At 33.4% G+C, this 21782-nt stretch overlaps 2 protein-coding genes across 4 annotated transcripts; both read left to right on the top strand.

Annotated features, from left to right (window-relative positions):
- Window positions 1-721: 721 nt before the first annotated feature.
- LOC108461754 (probable sulfate transporter 3.3) lies at window positions 722-5443 on the top strand. The gene is made up of 13 exons (XM_017761687.2): window positions 722-1213; window positions 1302-1350; window positions 1453-1660; window positions 1774-1945; window positions 2153-2218; window positions 2959-3072; window positions 3176-3292; window positions 3794-3920; window positions 4001-4287; window positions 4374-4564; window positions 4665-4747; window positions 4866-4942; window positions 5043-5443. Exons 1-13 carry the CDS (start codon window positions 908-910, stop codon window positions 5202-5204), a joined length of 1959 nt encoding a protein of 652 aa, XP_017617176.1. The 5' UTR covers window positions 722-907; the 3' UTR covers window positions 5205-5443.
- Window positions 5444-7751: 2308 nt separating this feature from the next.
- On the top strand, window positions 7752-12328 carry LOC108467083 (mitogen-activated protein kinase 17-like). 3 transcript variants are annotated; one of them, XR_001868754.2, is made up of 12 exons: window positions 7765-8069; window positions 8915-9323; window positions 9422-9549; window positions 9649-9708; window positions 9898-10047; window positions 10182-10337; window positions 10432-10569; window positions 10668-10741; window positions 11036-11134; window positions 11210-11462; window positions 11538-11644; window positions 11747-12328. XR_001868754.2 is itself a non-coding variant. In XM_053024998.1 (11 exons), exons 2-11 carry the CDS (start codon window positions 8918-8920, stop codon window positions 12174-12176), a joined length of 1524 nt encoding a protein of 507 aa, XP_052880958.1. In that variant the 5' UTR covers window positions 7752-8069; window positions 8915-8917; the 3' UTR covers window positions 12177-12328. The 3 variants fall into 3 exon arrangements, 2 of the variants coding, with proteins under 2 accessions (XP_052880958.1, XP_017623064.1); XM_053024998.1 differs by lacking the exon at window positions 11538-11644 and having other exon boundaries at window positions 7752-8069; window positions 12117-12328; XM_017767575.2 differs by lacking the exon at window positions 11747-12328 and having other exon boundaries at window positions 7772-8069; window positions 11538-11723.
- The last annotated feature ends 9454 nt before the right edge of the window (window positions 12329-21782 follow it).

Here is a 21782-nt window from a genome sequence, read left to right as displayed (position 1 = left end):
ATATGTTTTTTTAATATTTATTTTTATTATTATACTCTTATAAGATATTTGTTAACCTTCTAACTTTATTTGTAGATATACTTAACATACTGTGGTTTAATCTCACACCACCACTATATTTAATGTTACCCAACCAAAAGTTACTGTATCTAAATGTAACCCTAGTTGGAGCTCCTGATATTCGAGCGAACTGAGCTGGCCATTGGTATCCCATCAAAAAAACATTCCATCTTCTGCCTGCATTAAAAACATGCAATATATGAATGATATTGGCATACCCCTTCCTTATGGGAGCTGAAATGTGTTACTATCCTCATCACGTTTTGCTTAATTTACTTATCGTGATTAAAGTGTTAACCCTTTAATTCTCACACTTCTCATGAATTTATTCATTCCGTGGGTACATATGATCTTGACTCATTTTGTATCCAATAAAATATACCTTTAAATTTTAATTCAACCCGTTATTTTTAATATATAATTTTTTAAAATATTTAAATTTTTGAATATCAACATTTATAATTTTCATATATTCCTAAATTGTAACTTTTCAAAAGAGAGATTACACATTTACATTATCTCTACCACAACTTATTGCACGCAAGACTCAAAGAAGTATGGAAATTTAAAAAAATAAAAATAAAGTAAAAGTGGGATCACTATTCACCAACAATGGCTTATTGATAAGGCTCACCCGTCTTTCTCTCTCTTCCTCTATGTCATAGAGTTTAGACATTCTATTCGACAAGTACTAGTTTGTTTGTTCGCGGTCTTTACACACATAAATTGATTTGATTTGACGGGCCTTTACATACATAAATTGGAGCATTGCTCAACCGAAACAAGCTAACACCTATTACCAAGTTTCTTCGTTCTTGCTTCCATTTCTACTACTACTACTACCACCATGGAGTACTCTAATTCTAGCAACACGGAGCAGCCTCAAACCTGCCTTGAAATAACCATGGAGGTTCACAGAGTTGTCCCACCACCCCATAAGAGCACCATTCATAAGCTTAAAACCACGCTCAAAGAAACTTTCTTCCCTGATGATCCTCTGCGCCAATTCAAAGGACAACCTACCGGGAAGAAATGGATTCTTGCAGCTCAATACATCTTCCCTATTCTCCAATGGGGTCCTCATTATAGTCTCAGTCTCTTCAAATCTGATATTGTTGCCGGACTTACCATTGCTAGCTTAGCCATCCCCCAGGTTTTGCTTTTCAGTTCATCTTTTTATCTATAATCATCTATCAACGTTTTTTTTCCATTTCTTTGACCTCTTAAATTCTTTACCTCAGGGAATCAGTTATGCTAAGCTTGCTAATCTACCGCCAATTGTTGGCCTCTGTGAGTAACTCTGCCCTTTTAATGAAGCTTGTTTGCTGCTTTGAGATTACTGCTTGATTGGATTTTGATTTGGTAAAGCTTGTTTATTCCATACCGGTCTAGATTCCAGCTTTGTGCCTCCTCTTGTATATGCTGTACTTGGAAGCTCCAGGGACCTTGCAGTAGGGCCTGTTTCCATTGCTTCACTTATACTTGGATCCATGCTTAGGCAAGAAGTATCCCCTGTCAGTGATCCTGTCTTGTTTCTTCAACTAGCTTTTACTACAACTTTCTTTGCTGGTCTTTTCCAAGCTTCTTTGGGATTTTTAAGGTGAAGTCGTTTTTTCCACCCTTAAATATATATAATTTTAATTAATCGTTCTGATGGTTTTTTTTTTCTTTTTCTTTTATTTAGAATAACTTTCTGATGATTTCTGGCAACAGGCTCGGATTTATCGTTGATTTCCTCTCGAAGGCAACACTTATCGGTTTCATGGCAGGGGCTGCTATAATAGTTTCTTTACAACAACTGAAAAGCCTTCTTGGAATCACTCATTTTACTACAAAAATGGGTTTGGTTCCTGTTTTGAGCTCTGTTTTCCACAATACAAAGGAGGTAAATGGTATTTCAATCTGCACTCTGCACTAATCCTTTCATGTAAATGTCACTTAAATGGTAACTGCTTCATTACTTTGTCACTTTTGCTTTCTCTCATCATTTAACAAGCTTGGTTCAAGGTTCCTTCATAGTAGAGCAACTCTTTTGTCTGAATTTTATATTCGTTTCCATCACAAATTTATGGGGTTTTCTTCTTCTTTGCAGTGGTCTTGGCAAACAATACTGATGGGGTTTTGCTTCCTGGTGTTCCTGCTAGTGGCTAGACATGTTGTACGTTCTTATTACTCATCTCTTTGTCTTCAAGTCTGAAGTGGAATCTGGTCTTTTTCTCTCTCAAAAGGGCGCTACTAACCGCCTTAAAATCGAACTTGACACTCAAGACAAAATCCGCCCCCCCAACCCCTATTTATTTCCGTGTTTAATTGGATGGTTTCTATGATTCTATCATATACAATTCACTGTTTTCTAATATATGGCCCCCAAAAATATTCATTTCACCAATCAGAAAGGTAAAAGGTTGATGATTTGACTCTTTTCTGGCTCTGCATGGGTAACATATGTCATGTATTGCCATGGTTTGGGTGGTCATAGTGTTTTCTAAATGATTCATTATTAATTATTTCTTTTATGTCCACATCCTGCCAATCCTGGAAGTAAATATTAAGTATTGACTTCACATGGATATACATAAAGCTTTCTGCCCTTTGCAACCTGGGGAAAATAAGGGAACATTTGAGAAACATGGTATGGGATCCTCGCAGGCAAGCTCAAAACTTCAAAACTTTAAGGCTTGTTTCTGCATGTTCAACATGTATGGGCTCCATTACTTCTTTTGCCTTAGCCCTTATGGACTTGGTTCACTTTCCTTTTCTCTTTTTCCTGGTCTGGAACAAGATTCAGTAATGATGCAATCATAGCAATCCAAAGGGTCCTACATGAAAGGGTCAATACACTGTTGTGCAAGTCTTACACTTGGAATATGCATTGACTTGGGTGTGTGTGCCATGCAGAGCATGAAAAGACCAAAGCTGTTTTGGGTCTCAGCTGGTGCTCCTCTTGTTTCAGTCATCCTCTCTACGCTTCTGGTTTTTGCATTCAAAGCTCAGCACCATGGCATCAGTATAGTAAGTTTCCAGGGTCCCCCACTTAAGTAACTCTCACATTTTGCTTTCCCTTTTCCTTTTATCCTTCTTTGGCTGACTGTTAATTGGTTTGCCTACTTATTAGATTGGAAAATTGCAAGAAGGATTAAATCCTCCTTCATGGAATATGCTGCAATTTCGTGGAAGCCACCTTGGACTGTCAATAAAAACTGGCCTTGTTACTGGCATTATTTCCCTCACTGTAAGTCCCCCCCCCCCCCAAATTAATCTGATACCTCATTAAAAACAAATAAAGGCACCAGTTATAATTAGCAAAGCAATAACTTGGCATAGCTCTCTGAAAACCAAAATAGATAACAAAGCAAACCATTTAAGGCTTGATGTGCAGGGGAACATGCATACAATAAATGATGGCCAGTTGCCCCCCACAGATTTATTTTGAAATTGGAAACTGAAACAAATTTGGCAGACCAAACTATACCATTCTTGTAATACTGATGAGCTAATATCTGCCTAGTCAGATTATTGAACAAGTTAATAAAGGAGGTAAAAGTTTATCCTACAGGACACCCCTTGGCATCCTGGCTTGGCCTGGAGTTATATGGAAGTAGAAGGACAATAATTAAGAAACTGGTTCAATTTGCAAAGGCTAAAGTACCAGTTTATATAATGGAAATAGATTAACAATGGTTCAAAACCTCTAATCAATAATATAATCAGTTCAATATTTCCTGGTAAACAGGAAGGCATTGCAGTAGGAAGGACTTTTGCTGCTCTTAAGAATTATAAAGTGGATGGTAACAAGGAAATGATGGCTATTGGGCTGATGAACATGGTTGGCTCCTCCACTTCTTGCTACATTACAACTGGTACACATCTACTCTAGCAGGCAATTAATCTTTATAAGTCACTTTTTAAGCGGCTATTAACTTAGGTAATTCGATATTAGGCGCCTTCTCTCGATCAGCGGTTAATCACAATGCAGGAGCGAAAAGTGCAGTGTCTAACATAGTAATGTCGATTACGGTTATGGTGACCCTTCTCTTTCTCATGCCTTTATTCCAGTACACCCCAAACGTGGTGTTGGGAGCTATCATTGTGTCAGCTGTAGTTGGCCTTATAGACATTCCAGCAGCCTGTCAAATTTGGAAGATCGACAAATTCGATTTCATTGTGATGTTGTGTGCTTTCTTCGGTGTCATTTTCATCTCGGTCCAAGATGGTCTTGCCATGGCAGTAAGTTCTCTTCTCCCACCTTCTCATAATATGCAATCCCACATGTCAAACCTGTAAAGCTATGGGGATATATATCAATGAACCAGGTTGGGATGTCTATTTTCAAGATCCTCCAGCAAATTACTAGGCCAAAAACAGTGATGTTGGGGAACATTCCCGGGACAGATATTTTCCGGGATCTTCACCACTACAAAGAATCGATGAAGATCCCGGGTTTCCTTATCCTAAGCATTGAAGCTCCTATCAACTTCGCTAACTCCACATATCTGAATGAGAGGTTGGTTATCACTTTACACATTTTGTAATACCTTACCTATCTTTAGATTAATTATTTTGTATCTCTACTATGTAATGGGAAATGGGCTTCTTTTACAAAGGATCTTGAGATGGATTGAAGAATATGAAGCCGAAGATCATAAGAAGCAGTCAAGCCTTCAATTTGTGGTTTTAGTGATGTCAGGTAAGCAGTCTCAACCATGGAAACAGAGCAATGATGCTGGTATTTGTGGCTAGTCTGCAATAAAAAACAAGAAAAACTCAAAATCTGCATATTCTCTGTTGTCCATCTTTTTTTCCAGCGGTGAGTACCATAGACACGAGTGGCGTATCAATCTTTAAAGAACTGAAGAAAACAGTGGAAAAGAAAGGAGCTGAGGTGAGTTCCCAATCTGCAAAAACAATTCATTATGTATGTATGCATGTATGTTTTTCAAGTTCAAAAGTGTAAGACTTGTTTTCTATTATTGACATGGCAGCTTGTGTTGGTGAATCCTTTGGGAGAGGTGATGGAAAAATTGCAAAAATCAGATGAAGCAGGAGATTTCATGAGACCAGATTGCTTGTTCTTGACAGTAGGGGAAGCTGTTGCGACACTTACAGCAACAATCAAAAGCCAGGTCTCCAATCATGTAGTATGAACAAAACCAAAAATATAACTCCACAAAAGCTATCATGTTGTGGTGTTTTACAATGAGAATATCAAAAGTATTTCATATTATTAAAAAATATATATATCAAGCCGTTTGGTTTTCCACATATTTTCTCCCCGTTCACTATCTTCCTACTTCCCCTCTTGTCTTACTACTGCAAAACATAAATTCAATGACCTTGCAATTGGTTTTGCATTCCAATAAAACATAAGATAAAATGTTATACATTCCCTAGACTTTTAGGTTTTTTTTTTTTTTAAGTATCACATTGGCTGCCTCCCTCGCTACACTCGCGAATTGCGTTCTTCGAATGTTTTCTTCGATCTTCTGTGATGGATCTCTTCTCTATTCTTCTAATTGGTATTTATAGTCTTTAGAATGCTTAGAAAGCCTAAATTTTTCAGCGTATTTGGGAAGCAGAGTGCAAAATCGACACGGGCTGGCACATGGGCGTATGGCCAACCTGTATGGCTCACAGGGGCATGTGCCCAACCCTTGTGGATTCTGAAAATAGCTCTTTTTGTCTGATTTTGGCTCTTTCTTCGCTTCTTTCGCTCCCAAATGCTTCTTAAGTATAAAAATATGAATTTAAAGTATTAGGAGTATCATATTCACTAATTTGCATAATTAATCATTCAAAAACGCATTAAGAATGAGATTAAAATATGTTACTTTTATAGCTTATTAAACCTGAGACTTATCAAATTGGTGTCCAATAAGATCTTCTCTTGGTCTCACTTATTTTGGTTTTCCCTTAGGGAATCAATCCTAAATTTTTAAATTTATTCGATTTAGTTCAATTTATTTACAATTCAGTCCCTCATCCAAAAATCAACTTACCTACGTCTCCATCAACCAACCCCCTTATAATTTAGTTATCCATGCTAAAATCTAAGGTAGCAAAGAAGCAAGAAAAGGAAATGACAGCCATTAACATAAAGCTTGAGAAAAGATGAAAGATTGAATATTTACTCTATAAAACCTAAAAGAAAAGTGTAGATAAACATTCAACAGTAAAATGAAGTACAAGAAACATAACAGTTGAAGTCTTTAAAAGATTGGACAACTTGTTATTGCCAAACTTCAAAGCATACTAGTTTTCAAGCTTGTTTCACAATGTGCCCACATGTGTCTCTTGATCACTGGTTATAAACATTCTCTTTAACAAATTGTTGAATAAAACCACACACTTACTTATGCTCAAATTCTCACTTTTCAATAGTTTTTGACTCGGGCTTTTGAGTAGCAAAAATACGAAAATGTAAAGCTTTCCCAAACAAAATATCTTTCATTTTGTTTTGCCAAAGTTGATAATTTATGTCATTTAACATAATCATCTTACTAGTACTAATTTTCATGATTACCAAACATGATAACTAAGCTCTTGATACTAGTTTGTTTAAACGAAACCAAACCCAATGAAACAATGCGAAAGCACAATTGATATTCTTTTGCTCCCGAAAAATCAATTCAGTAATTATGACAAACCCAATAACACAATATATTAACAATTTGTGCAAATCAACCACAATATCGCAAGCAAAACTAATAAATCGAGAAATAATTTTTAGTAAAAAATCCTTTTAAAGCAAATGATAAAAACCACATGACTAGAAAGTCCTTTTTACAAGATCACAATCCGCCACAATAAAAAGTTTACAATTCAAACTATAAACAAATAAGCTTAAGTAAACTTTAAGAGAAAAGTTAAAAATATTATCAAAAAGATGTTAGACTTTAAAAGCTAAAAACCCAAAGTTACAGTAGCCAAAAAAAAAATCTGTACACATTAAAAAATTTTGAGTCTACTACCTACTATAAAAAAATAAGCTCCAACGAACATTAAATCAACCTCCGGTAAAGGAAAATACAAAGGTTGATTTGTGTACAAAGAACCATTTTTTTCTCGCCCACTTCTCTTTTCTTAGATTTTATCGGTACACCAAAAGAAAACTAACTTTTTTTTCAGTAGTCCCCACACGTATATATGTACGGTAAATATAAGTGGACTCCCACATGGTAGGACGCTTGAGCACAAGCCCAAGAGAAAAAATATTTAACATAATAATATATAAATATATATATTTTAATTATATAATTACATATTTATATTTTATTTATATAAATAAAAGAATTGTTAATTAAAAATATCAATTAAAAATAAAATTTGATAACATATTTATTAACTAAAAACATTAATTAAAAATAAAAAATCTTGAAACAATATGAATTAATTCAATTAAAAAGTAAAAATTAGAAAAATTAAAGGAAAAACTTGAAATGGAATTAAAATAATAATAAAAAAGCTCCAATCAACCCTAAAATGCTAATCAAGATGGTGACAAGTCAATGAAAAGACGTATACAGTACTTACGTAAGCAAAAACGAATTATTTCTCTAAATAAATTTTGCAATTAAAACAATAAAAATAACAAAAATATAATTGTGTTTTTATTTAAAATTTACTTGGTGAATAGATTTTTTGTGGATTTTCTTGAAACGTGAAAGGGTTCATTCATAGAAAACAGCTAAATGATAATTGTTATCTACCCTATATATTTAATATAAATACTTAACATGACCAAGTTGTTCGTTTTGTCAACATCCAACCCCACTGGATTCAAGATAGATAGTATATGCACGTATAAAATACGCCTACTGGTGCTGTATTTCTACGTATAAGGTGGTGGAGGTGTTATTTGAGCAGTTCATATCTGTTCTGTGGTTTCAGCGTCTATTTGAAGCTCTTGTCATCAATTTCATATCTTGTCTCCGCATTTATTTGAACCTCTTTATCATCAATCTTCAAGCTTCAGCTGCAGCCTTGGATTCGTTTGCCCCCGAAAGAAAAGGGTAATTTCTTTTTGCTCTGTAACCGCTTAAATTATCTGTTTTTATTTCAATGAGTTATGGTTTTTTTTTTCTTTGCTTTTCTTTTTGGGGAGTTTGAATGTCTATTTGATGAGTGATATGGAGGTTTGAAGTTTTGCTCATATAATGGAACTTTTAGCGACGAAAATGACTTGAAAATGAAGTGGTTTTTACCTACAAGCTCTTTTAGTTGAATTTCTTCTCTTGACTTTTAATAATAACTAGGAATTTGTCTGCTGGAATTTCCTTTCTCAGATTCTTTATTTATTAATTAAATTATTTTTTAAGTCCTAAACATTCTCTAGACATGGCTTTTATTCTAATATTTTGAAATTTTGGAAATAGATGAAAAAAGAATCATCTTTGATGTGTTTGGTTTTGTCTTTTTCTTGGTTTAATATACTAATATTTGCATCCAATTGAGAAGTTAGGGTTGCTAGAGGTCACCATAGAAAACAAGTTTTCCTTATTTGATTATAGGATTTTATGACAGTGAATTTGGATTTCATTTTTTCCACGAACTATGAGGATGGGCATAGTCACTATATAAAAATATGAGTAAAAATCTGATATATCTATACATTCGAAAGATTATGATAGGATCTATTCGAATTCAAATTCGAACCAAATCTACAGATTCGAGTACAGTATTTGAAAATCAAATCCATAGATTTCCAGTACTTAGAAGATTAACATCTAATTCTATGCTAGGTAGTTTCATGTACATTTTTGTATTACTTCAAATATGTTGTGAACCCATTCAAAGTGTAAGCTTTTCATATTGATTTTGTTTAACATGGAACCTAATGGATTCTTTTTTTGATCAGGAAATGTTTGACAAAGACTTTTTCACTGAATATGGTGAAGCAAGTCAATATGAAATAACAGATGTAGTCGGCCGAGGAAGTTATGGTGTGGTTGCATCTGCTATAGATACTCACACTGGAGAGAAAGTGGCTATTAAGAAGATGACCAATATCTTTGAGCACACCCCTGATGCAATTCGCATTCTTAGAGAGATCAAACTCCTACGGTTGCTGCGACATCCGGATATAGTTCAAATAAAACACATAATGCTTCCTCCATGTAGTCGAGAATTTAAAGATATATTTGTTGTTTTTGAGTTGATGGAATCTGATCTTCACCATGTTATAAAGATAAACGACGATCTAACCCCTGACCATCATCAATTTTTCTTGTACCAGCTCCTTCGGGGTCTAAAATACATTCACACAGGTGGCTTATATTCACCCATCTATTGCAGTAGTGTTTTCTCCTAATTTGTGAAAATAATGACCCACTTTGTTTTTACCTTTTTGTTTCAATTTTCTCAGCTCATGTTTTCCATAGAGATTTAAAGCCAAAAAATATACTTGCTAATGCGGACTGCAAACTGAAGCTTTGTGATTTTGGACTTGCTCGGGTATCATTTACTGATGTACCTTCAGCTATTTTTTGGACTGTAAGTGTTTCCTTCTTGCCTTATAACTTCTGCTACTTATTGCCATTGTTTATGCAATGTATGCTATCATTCACATCTGATTATCATTTATTTCTCAAGGACTATGTGGCTACTCGATGGTATCGTGCTCCTGAGCTGTGCGGTTCATTTTTCTCAAATGTAAATGCTGTAGTCCTTTATCTTATTGAAATTAATTTACTATAATCTGTTTAAAGAACTTGTTCTTCTCCTTCTCATTCACTCGTACACTGCTGCTACAGTTTTACTTATATCCATTCAGGTTAATCAATTTGAGCAAACTCCTTTAAGAACTTTATTAATTGATTTCAAAAACCTGATATTCTGCAGTACACCCCTGCTGTTGATATTTGGAGTGTAGGATGTATATTTGCTGAGTTGCTTACAGGGAAACCGTTGTTTCCTGGGAAGAATATCGTGGATCAGTTGGAACTCGTGACTGATTTGCTTGGCAGTCCCTCTGTGGAAACAATTGCAAGGGTCTGCTATCTATTAATTGGAGAAAATTTTCATCAGTTCTTGTTGGGAGCCTCTTTAAGTTACTTCCTAGCTTTATTCTAAACATGGCCAAGATCTGGTTTCCTGACCATCTTGATTCTTCATAATATCTGCAGATACGAAATGAAAAAGCTAGAAAGTATTTGAATAGCATGAGAAAAAAGAAATCAATCCCTTTCTCACAAAAATTTCCAACTATAGATCCATTGGCCCTCAATTTGCTTGAGCGTCTCATCGCATTTGATCCTAATGATCGTCCATCTGCTGAGGAGGTAAACTTGAGGGGTTTCTGTTAGTTTCAGATTTTGCTCCCTTTTCTTCTTTCTCTATTTTATTTCTTAACTTCATTGATTGATCTTTATGCAGGCACTAGCTCATCCATATTTCCATGGATTGGCAAATCTGGACAATGAACCATCCATGAAACCCATTTCAAAATTTGAATTTGAATTTGAACGAAGGAAATTGGCTGAAGATGATGTCCGAGAGCTAATCTACAGAGAGGTATTTATGTGTACAGTGATTAGTCCTTGCCTCTCCATTTTAGTTTCATCTTTCATTTATTGTTCACTTGTGGTGCATCTTATTTTAAATGTGAATAGATATTAGAGTACCATCCGCAGATGCTTCAGGAGCACCTTCAAGGCAAAGATCAGATTAGCTTCATGTATCCAAGGTCAGGCATCTTACTATTTCTAAGTGTATCATAACAGTGAGGATCCATGTTGGAGCTGCAAAGTGATGAATTATGCTCTTTCTTTATATGAAAGAGGAATTATATTTGAACCTCTACTTCACATTTAGTACAACAATGTTCTGATGGTTTGTCCAAGTTCTAATAGGATTTATAATCTTCAAGCTATATGTTAAACCACCTAAAAATTTGGATCTTTAAGTTAATGTTTCCGCGCCTCTTTTAATCTAAACACTAATGAATGTTAAGTTAATTGTGTGTTTTGTGTCAACCTAGTGGAGTTGATCGGTTTAGACGACAATTTGCTTGTCTCGAGGAATATGGAACGAATGACAGTGGCATTCTGCTACAAAGGAAATATACATCTTTGCCTAGGTGAATTGCTAGAATTGCTCCTCACTTGCAATTTGTTTGATTTGAATATGCTGACTATGACCATTTGTTTCTTAGGGAACGAATCTGCAATGATGATACTGATCACATTGATCAATCAAAAAAGCGTACCGTGTCTTCTGCTACTCGTGCGACATATCAAAGCCCTACAAAATTGCAAGGATCCCGGGACTTGGGGTACGCAAACCAGAAGGTTTCAGGGATTCAGCACACCTCTGGGAAACCTACTTCAAGTACTGCCCGTTGCCTGTTGAAAAGCAATAGCATCAGTGCTTCAAGGTGTGTTGGTGTCATTCAGAAACCTTGTGAGGTATGTGTTCTCTAATCACGAATACTGTTTGTTAATGTTTCACTTCATGCGGGTTTTCATATCCTCTATTTCCAGGTGCACAATGAAGTACAGAAAGCAATAGCTTAATCCATCTGTATTCGACATAGATTCTAGTGCTTTGTTATATTTTGCTATGTCTGCAACTTTCATTTCCTTTGGAGGTACCTAGTCTATCTTCAGAGGCCATAAAATTTGTGGAAGCTTACTATTAGAGATCTTTTTGGCTCTCTAACCAATTAATATGGGTGACCTGGCTGATGTAGCTTGTAGCTGTTATTTATGATTCTTCAGATGGAGTTACCTACCTGTTTTCCATCGACGACTTTTAACAAATTAGTTTCTCGTCGTGGAGATGGGAAAGAAAATTATTTACGGGAGTCAATTGGGTCTTTGCTGTAAAGGTACGCATACTTTGCAGTCAATACTCAAAAAGTTGACTAGGTTTTAACTGCAGTTTCACATGAATCAAGCAATTCAATTAGAGGCACATTTTGGCAATTTCATTTATCTGTGAAACCAAGATCATATTTACAACATGAAACATGCAATTGTAGCCAATGGGTTGGAGATATGGCTGCATGAAAGAGAGTCCACTCATTGATTCATGTAATAGTCCTTTTTAATTGTCTGCAGTTAAGAAAGAAAGCAAGGGGTGCCATATTCATATATCCGAATACCGAGAATTGTGGTTGAAAAGCCTCCGCTCCTTCGCAAGATGCTGCAATCTCCTATCTCGAGAAAAAATATTTTCAAAATTGGATCGATGGTTAAATCAATTAGACTATTTATTCGCTAGTTTGACCAATACTATCGGTTTAATTAAATAAATTATAAAAATTAAAAAATCAGTTTGACCATTAATTTTTAAACCGTTTCGGAATGGTTAATGGGTTAACCAAATTGACGTCTCTTTTAAAATCACGTTTCAGTTTTCAGTCCAAATTGATTAGATTGGTCTAATTTAATTCATAACATAGTCTAGGCAACACTATTGTTTTGGGAATCATCAACATGTTTCCAGCTTGAAAGAGGCAAGAAAAACTCTATTTTGTTCAATACCCAATAGTGCAACAAATCATGGCCTACAAAAGTCCAAACGAAGTTAAAACCATAAACCAAGGAACAAAAATCAAGTGCGACTGCAGTTAAATAGGTGTCCCAAGCAGTACAGTATCTGTTCTTACACTGGAACAAGTATCCACAAGAACCCATTACGAGTGCTGTTTTTGTTTTATGTATTGATGCTATCGGTGCGAATCATGTATATTTTTTTCTACAACTCATGACCCTTAACCTTTAAATAGAATATTTAATTCATATCTCGATTGTTGCAACAATAATAAATCAACTAAATTAGGAGTTAATTGGTAATTATATATGTTTGATATTAATATATTATTTTAAATTTATTAATATTTAAGTTTTATTATAAGTATATAATAAATATTTGCAAATACCAAACAAGTGATATTGATAAAGTTATAAATATGAAATACTTATCAATCATATATATAATCTGTATTAATAAAGTAGAAGTTATCCCATAAAATTGTAGCCACAATTTGAGAGAAATGAACTCTGTTTCTTTGCCAAAACTTGCCACGTGACAAGTCAAATTCATTTTAAAAGGTTTATATAATTTCTATATTATATATTTGTTTTGTCCTGTTATACGTTAATGAGTTGTGCTATATAAATTTTAACATGTTTATGAACACGTTGTATTGTGGGTTTTATTATTATTATTATTATTATTATTATTATTATTATTATTATTATTATTATTATTATATCATGTTTTTTATTATGGTGATTTAATTTAGAAAATAATTTATTTGTTTGTATCATGCTTTGTTAAGTTTAACTCATAACATATTATGAATAATTTATGTTAGTGATTCAATTTTTATTTTTAAATATTAAGTTTTTTGTCATGTCCTATTTTTAATTTTCTTGTCTAAAGTATAATAATTTTATGTAACTTTTGACATGGTTGTGTATTCGAGTTATGATGATTTTCTTTTTCAGACATATTTTAATAATTCTTTTGTCAAAATTCAGCTCCTTCCATAAATTGTGTAACTTTATCATCACTTTAAAATTACTTATTTAAAAATTAATTTACATACTTGATATTAAAAATGATTTAATACACTATAAGTGAAAATTTTAGACTCTATAAATAATGTTGAAATGGTTATGCAAACTCACTTTAGAGTATGGTAAAAAATAAAACTATTAAATATTAAAAAGAAAATATATGTAATGGTATTTGAACTTTGTGAAATTAAATTTTTACTGATATTATATTAAATACTAACCATACTTAATATATAAATTAGTTTCTTATCCTGTAATGCATGAATTTTGTTGTATGTATCTATTAAAATACATTCATTTATTAATTTAAAAATATTTTTAAAAATTTGTAATGTTTTGTTAATAAAATGATTAAAATTCATATAAATTTGAATGCTTAATTTTTTAGTCTCTATTTATTATATTATAAATATTGTAAAATATGTGGAATAAATTATATTAGGATGAACCTAAAAGCATAGTTATTAGGCACTAATAAAATAGTGTCACGTCATTAAATTTTAAAGATAACAAAGTATTATTGTACACTCATCTATATCTAATATCTTCTCTAACTTAATTTAACTTTAATTAAATTACTTAAAATAATTAATTTTTAAATTATAAACATACATTTTCTTCTTTTACAAATTTTAATCTTTTTCTTTTCATAAGTTAATATTTTTTTTATATTTTTGTGCAACCAATTTTAAAAAGTAATATTCTTTTGCAATTTTTTCTATGTCATTAATACATAATTTTGGTAATTGTTTTACTCTAAAACCCGAATCCAGAACCCCAAATCTTGAACTTGAAGCTTAAACCTTAAACCTTGAACCCCTAGGTTTAGGGTTTAGAGTTTTAAATTTAAGATTCAATGTTTAGGATTTAATATTTATGGTTTGGGGTTTGATGTTGGGGTTATGGGTTTGTGTTCAAGGATTCGAGCTATGGATTATGAGTTTGGGGTTCATGGTTTAAATATTTGGGGTTATAGATTCAGTTTTAGGGATGTTGGTTTTGGGTTTAAGGTTCGGAATTCTATATTCAAGGTTTAGGGTAAAAAAAATCAAAATTATGTGTTAATGGCATGAAAAAAATTGTTGAAATGTGATTAAATAATTAAAAAGGGACATGAATATTGTGGTGAGCAATGTCCATAAAATAATTTATCTATAGATGAATGTATAATAATAATTTCATATATTTAAAATTTGATGATGATGTGGCGATATTTTATTGGTGCATAAAAACATTAGGATTATTCTTATATAAGTTATTCCCAAAATATATATATGATATTTTTTATATGTGTATATCATAATTAAAAATTTAATTCTATTCTGAGGAGTGTCGTCTAATTAAGTTACTGATTCAGGGAATTGCTGCCTTTCATTTGGCTTATCATGTCAACGTTTGTATATGTTTATGATATTCATCATGTCGATATTGTGTGTATATGTTTTTAATCTTTTATCATTTGTTTTATGTGAATTTTGAGATATTTGTGGTTGTATGTTTATGTTATTTTTATTTTATATACTTTTCAAAGTTATATAATTTAAAATATAATGTGTTTGCTCACGTCGTAAATATGTCTGAGTAGTGTTTTGAATATTATTCTTTTGTGATGTGTTCTCATTACTTTTTTTATTGTTATAAAGTATTATGATTTTATATAGTGGTTTTCACATCACTAAGGTTTTGATATCATCATATATATTTTGTTGGGTTGATTTTATTCTTTGTAAGATGATATGTTTTGATTATTATTATCATAATTTTTGGTTTCATGTTACATTAATTTCATATTTTGCATAGTTTTGTCATAACAATTCAATTTTTATTTATTTTAAAAAATTAAGTTACTATTTAACTTCTGAACTATATATGTTGTCACGTTGATATTTAATTTTTTTTCTATTTTAATACTTAAATGATCATTTTCAACCCATTTTACTCAGAAAAACATAAAAAGTTTCCAATAAGAACGTAAAATATGGCACTTTTGTGTTGGGCGCAAATAATATTTGGAGTAAAATGGGATGATAATATAATTTAGGTATTAAAATGAGATAAAAATTAAATATGAAAATAGAAAGAAATTATAATTGAAAGACTTAAGTAATAAAAAGTCAATTTTGACTCTAAATATATATATTTTTAATTTGAAAAGAAATTACATCAATTAAAACATTAGTAATACAAGTACTATATTTAATTAAGAATATAATCTAATTCGCGATGCGCACCACGCCAGAATATTTTAGGATTATAATAATATTAACCTTCTTTAAATACGAGTCATTGTTAAACAAATCTAAATTAAATAAGAAAAACTATGATTAATGTATAAACTTGAATTTACTTATTTGAAGAGAAATAATAGAGATCGAAAATTTATAAAGAAATTTCAAAAACATATTTGAGGTGTGTTTAGACATTATAGAGTAATTAGATGAAAATGTAATTACTAATATAGCAATTGCACTCTCTTATAATTTTTCATGTCTTTGATTGATGGAATGTAATTAAATTACAATTTTTATATTATGTTTGGTAGCATAAATATAATTATGCAACTACATACTTTTAAATTCTAAAATATAATATTAATTATTAAAAATATCTAGAATACTTAACAACATATTTTCTAAACAAATAATAAAATATAAAATCAAATTATTATATGCAATATTTTAGTCTAAAAGGTATTCAATAATACAAAATTAACCAAAAAATACTTCTATATTTTATCTAATTACTCTAATATTTTATATTTATTAAATTATTCTCTCTCTAAAATTAAACATATACTCTTTATCATCATAAACATTTTTTCTCAAAAAAAATACCTAATCTTTAGAACACGCCAAGTCGAAATTAAATATGGTTTTAATATTGAAAAGGTATGTATTATACCGGATTGATTATTTAATTCCGCTACTTTGTTCTGATTGTTGTTTGCAATTTTTATTTTCTTTTTGGTTGTTTAGAGGCCTCTAAAACCATTTATGATTAGATTATTTTTTCAAACCCAAAACTCAGTTAAAATTTATAAGAGTATAACACTGTTAACTTTGTATCCGTCATCAGAACAGTGTTATAGAGTATTACTGGAATTTACAGAACAATTACAGATAAATCATGTCATTTACTATTCATATCCGAAAATAATCATATTGTCTCTTGAATGGACTCTCAAGAATTTAAGCATTAGAAACAAATCAGTACTAAATTGGGATCTCAAAGAATTTTTCGCAAAATTTTAAAATTTTTCTTATATACAGAGGTCATACGCCCGTGTGAGTAGGCCGTGTGGCTCACACGGCCAAGTGACATGCCCATGTCTCAGGCCGTGTGGGCATTCAATGAGAGGCACATGACCGTGTCCCAGCTCGTGTCCTTACCTGTGTAACTCTTTGACTTGGGTCACACATTCAGCCACACGCCAGTGTGCTAAGTCGTGTGGTCAATTTAATTTTTGAAAACTAGGTGTAGGATTTACACGGCCAAGACACATGCCGGTGTTTTAGTCCATGTGTCACATACGGCTGAGAAACACGCCCGTGTCTCTGCCCATGTGCCTAATTCTGAGCATTCTATTTCTCAATTTTAAGATGCAGGGGACACACGGCCAAACAACATGCCCATGTGCCCGGTCGTGTGTCTCACACGGTCTAGACACACGCCCGTGTGGATAAAATAAAGCCATTTCTTAACTTTATTTCTTACCCAAATTTTCCATTAACCAACAACAACACTTATACATATATAACAACCAATTCAATACATATTATCCAAGCCAATTGCAAGAATTATGTGTGATATATTATCACATATGTTCATGTATTTCCAAACTTACCTTATTATCAAAACTTTTATATTTACTTTAACTTACTCAACCATATTAAGCTTTTATATATTATTTATGATATAACCTTATGATATATATATATATACCAAAACATACCATCACTAACCATTTTAATGGCTAGATTACAAACATCCATTTACATGCCAACATTGGCAAAGTTAGCCTATACACGCCATTATACCAAAATAAGTTTACTATTTATACCAAAATGAGCTTGTGGATAGTGTGATGATACTCTGACCGATCTCCAACCTTTGCGAGCTTCCGAGCACTATAAAACAAAGAAAAGAAAACTAGTAAGCATTTAATGCTTAGTAAGTTCGTATAACAGGAACTAAATTTACCAATCATATTCATTTAAATAAGCATAAAAATAACATGCTTCCCAACAAATTAGCAAGTTTTCCTAATCATATACACTCAATTAAGCAAGTTAGTCATATATTTCACATATACATCAAATAAACATGAATGAACTCATCATACTACAAACTTTCGAATATTTCAGAAGTATTCGAGACATAATTCTTTTAATCTCATAATTTCTCATGTTAGGAGTTTTATCCATTGAATTATTGAAATATCGATGAATACTCAAGTAATATACATAAGGTATACAAATCAGTGATCCGTCAATTCATGTTCAGGGGTACCCGTTAGGGCACATAATTAGGGAGCATGTTCTCAAGCAACATATCAGGATGCTCAAATGAGCCATGTAACAGGACGCTTATCTGGGCTAAACAGGAAACTCATAAGAGTTTTAATCAGGGAGCACATAGAGCTTAACAGTTAACTTCGAAGAGTTATTATCAGGGAGCACTAGATAGCCATTTAATAGGGAGGTCAACCGAGCCATGTTAGGAAGCTCATAAGAGCCTATATCAGGATGCTCACGTAGAGCTGCATTTGTGTCTGCAATAAATGCTGGACCACAACCAATCGAATCATGTAACAGGACACTCACAAAGGGCTGCGATTGTGCGCAACACATGCAGAATCACTACCGATTAGGATGCTCGTAGGAACTATATAACAGGACGCTCGAGAAGGCTTTAAACAGGTTACTCGTCTGAGCTATAATGTCCGCAACATATGCAGGACTATAATCAGTACGAGAAAATACTGTATCCATCTCATTTTATTATTCAAACGGAATTTATTGTTTATCGAGAAATTTCGGGCATGTGATTATTTTCATACATTAATTATTTATACAATTCTCATAAGTACAACATTCAATTCAAATATATAAATATACATAATTAAGTTACACAAACTAATCTCGACACTTGTTCATATTTAAAAGTCTACTAATCCGACACATTTTCTTTTCCTCAATCTAGCTTTGAATTTGAGTTATCCGGATCTATATAAATGAATTTAACATCAATTTAATCGATTTTGTAACACCCCAAACCCGGCCCAGACGCTATGGCCGAATCTGACGTGCCACATTCGAGTTGAAAACCCACGTTCCATTTTAATGTTTTAAAAACCCTATATTTTGTTGAGTTAACAAAGTGTATGTAAGCTAGGCACCAGGTAGGTATCCGAGATAGAGGAGGTGAGCCATGAAGGCTGCTTAAGTACCAAGCTCTTTGATTGGATCCAATCCTAGACATGCCCACAACCATAGCCACACTTTGTTATATCGAGTTTAAATTTGTTTAAGTGAACGACTTTGATAAATCGATTAATCGTGGTGTTGAACTTTTTGAAAACAAATATCGTTTTGAAAACACGTCCTAAGTCTAGCCTATTTGAATAATTATCAGCCAATTTTAAAGTTATTAAGAATAAAATAATCTCGAGAAGAAATAAAAGAAAAGTTAAAAATGGCCTTATTACAACCCAAAAATAAATAATAATTAAAGGAAATTAAATGAAAACCAACTCTTATTTAAAGGTCCAAAAACGATCACCGTGGCCACTATGAATCCCCTCCGGCCCAAGTCTCCACATCAAGGCTCACCTGCAAGGTTAAGGAAAGGGGGTGAGTTTGGAAACTCAGTGTGCAACAAGCCCCTTTCAGAGCCCAAAACAATAGCAGCCTGTTGGGTCTAAGCCCAAATCCAATCTCAAACATATACTGGGCCATAGCCCTTTTCATATTTCATATCTCATAACACTGGGCCGAAGCCTTTTCAAGTTTCATATTACTGGGTCGAAGCCTTTACTGTAAATGGTATGGCCCATAGGCCCATTTTTATAACACATGTAATGCCAAATGAAAGAATGCAACCCATTTTGGGAGACTACTCAACCCACCATCCGCTACTCTCCACCCATACCAACCAGCACACCATGTGGGGATTAACTCGACCCACCCCGCCATAACTCTCCACTGGCAGCATAGCTACTTTATCATATAACTGGAGGCCTTGCCTCTTTTAATAACTGGGGCAAAAAGCCCTTTAATAACTGGGGCGTAAGCCCTTTTGATCACTGGGGCATAAGCCCTTTAATAACTGGGGCATAAGCCCTTTTGATAACTGGGGCATAAACCCTTTTGATAACTGGGGCATAAGCCCTTTAATAACTGGGGTATAAGCCCTTTAATAACTGGGGCATAAGCCCTTTTGCACTTCCTCCATCCATATAAAAACCCAACCCAATGCATTTATGAACATCTCATGTGCATATCATACATATCATGTGCATATCATACATGTCATGTGCATATCATACATATCATGTTTATCAAAATCCCATGCATTAGGTTCATATATAAACCCTAGGGGTATAATGGTCATTTTTTTACCTAGGGGCAAAACGGTCATTTTCATATTATAACGGTAATCTTGTAATTTTACCAAAAATTAAGGGTTTCCATGTTCATTAACGGTTACAAACAATTCATGGGTGCAAACAGTGATTCTGGCCCATTTTTAGCGAAAACGAGTTATTGGGCCTAAAACCCTAATGGGCCCTACTTAGCCAATTTCGTCATCTAGGCCCATTTAGCCTATATTCCATAATGGTTTTATCAGTCTCGATCGCAATTTAACGAGTTTTCATATTCTACCAATTTTACCCAAATGGGCCCGAAAGCTTTGTTGGGCCTATTGCGACCCTCGAGGCCCAACTTACCGTGAATGCCAAAATCACGTTCTTACCGTTTCCAATGTTCCCGATCATCATCTCAACGAATCTAACTAACTAATGAGCGTTAATTGCTCACGAGTCCTCGAAATGCCGAATTTTGGATTTTGCTTTTCGGCATTTATCGCTTTAAGCTATGAAAGGGTTCGTTTACACACGATTTGCGATATTCCTCGGCGAGATTTCCTACACGATTTCTCCTATAATCATTTGTTAAATATATCAGCTCGCAATAATTGAACCAAATCAAGAACTATCCAATATTAACACTTACACATTCGGCCACCCTCCAAAATAGCCTTAGGCACCTTACCTTTGTCGCGATTGATGATTGGGCCTAGCTACTCCGGTGATCCAAGCTACTCCAAATCGACACTACACCTTGCTGCTCCTTCAATAAATAAACCAAAAATATTAAAAGAAGACCCCATAAAGTCTATGCCCATATTCGCCATCTCCTAAATTAGAGAGGTTTCGCTTTTCTTAAACTCCCTAATATTAAATTGATTAAAGCTACGAGCACTTACCAAGGTTCACTTACCCAAACGGTTTCAATCCGTGTTAACTCGATTCAACGCGATCATGACTCTAAAACACTAGCGAACCCGTACCACAAGGATCCTACGAATCGGCCACCAAGTCACCCAAGGGTGCTTTGTGCTTTTGGCTTTTGGGTCACTTTATAAAGCAATCGACTTCCTTTGACTCCTTGGGATTTGGCTTGTTGATATTCGGTTAGCAATGAAAAGAATGATCGGTTCACTTTTACTATAAATGAAAGAGAGGAAGAATGAGAGGTAGAGAGTTTGTGGAAGAAATAACGGAAGAGAAAAGAGAGGATTAGCTTAAGAACAATCGGCAAGAGGAGAAAGAAAAGAGAAGAGGGGAATAGATGAGAGAAGGAAAGAAAATAAAAAAAAATGAGAAAATTGTTCAGCTTTTAGGAAAAATAAAAAAGAATAAGAGCAAAAAGAAATAAGATTAAGATTAGAATAAAATAAAATCCTTTTTCAATTTTAATTCCTTCCTTATCTCCTTAATTCATGGCCATAATCAAAGTTTGAATTTAATTCAAACTCTCCACTGCTGAGTAGCAGTCCCCCATTCAGCCGAATCCTCCTGCAGCTGGTAGCATTTCAATCCCGTACGGTCCTTCCCACGTGCGTTCAGCAAAAAGAAACACCCTTTTGCGCATAACGTTGTTCGAACCTGGGACCTCTAGGTTGCCCAGCATGCTG

The sequence above is a fragment of the Gossypium arboreum genome, chromosome 2, assembly GCF_025698485.1.
Source record: "Gossypium arboreum isolate Shixiya-1 chromosome 2, ASM2569848v2, whole genome shotgun sequence".
NCBI classification, from domain to species: Eukaryota; Viridiplantae; Streptophyta; class Magnoliopsida; order Malvales; family Malvaceae; genus Gossypium; species Gossypium arboreum.
Note: the sequence above shows the minus strand (reverse complement) of the source record. Positions and strands in the feature narration are given on the sequence as shown.

Coding starts and splice junctions, on each gene's coding strand:
- LOC108467083 (XM_053024998.1), top strand. CDS start 8,918: ATGTTTGACAAAGACTTTTTCACTGAATATGGTGAAGCAAGTCAATAT. Junction 10,048..10,181: donor CTGTGGAAACAATTGCAAGG/GTCTGCTATCTA, acceptor TAATATCTGCAG/ATACGAAATGAAAAAGCTAG. Junction 11,135..11,209: donor AAATATACATCTTTGCCTAG/GTGAATTGCTAG, acceptor TTTGTTTCTTAG/GGAACGAATCTGCAATGATG.
- LOC108461754 (XM_017761687.2), top strand. CDS start 908: ATGGAGTACTCTAATTCTAGCAACACGGAGCAGCCTCAAACCTGCCTT. Junction 2,219..2,958: donor TGCTAGTGGCTAGACATGTT/GTACGTTCTTAT, acceptor TGTGCCATGCAG/AGCATGAAAAGACCAAAGCT. Junction 4,943..5,042: donor TGGAAAAGAAAGGAGCTGAG/GTGAGTTCCCAA, acceptor TTGACATGGCAG/CTTGTGTTGGTGAATCCTTT.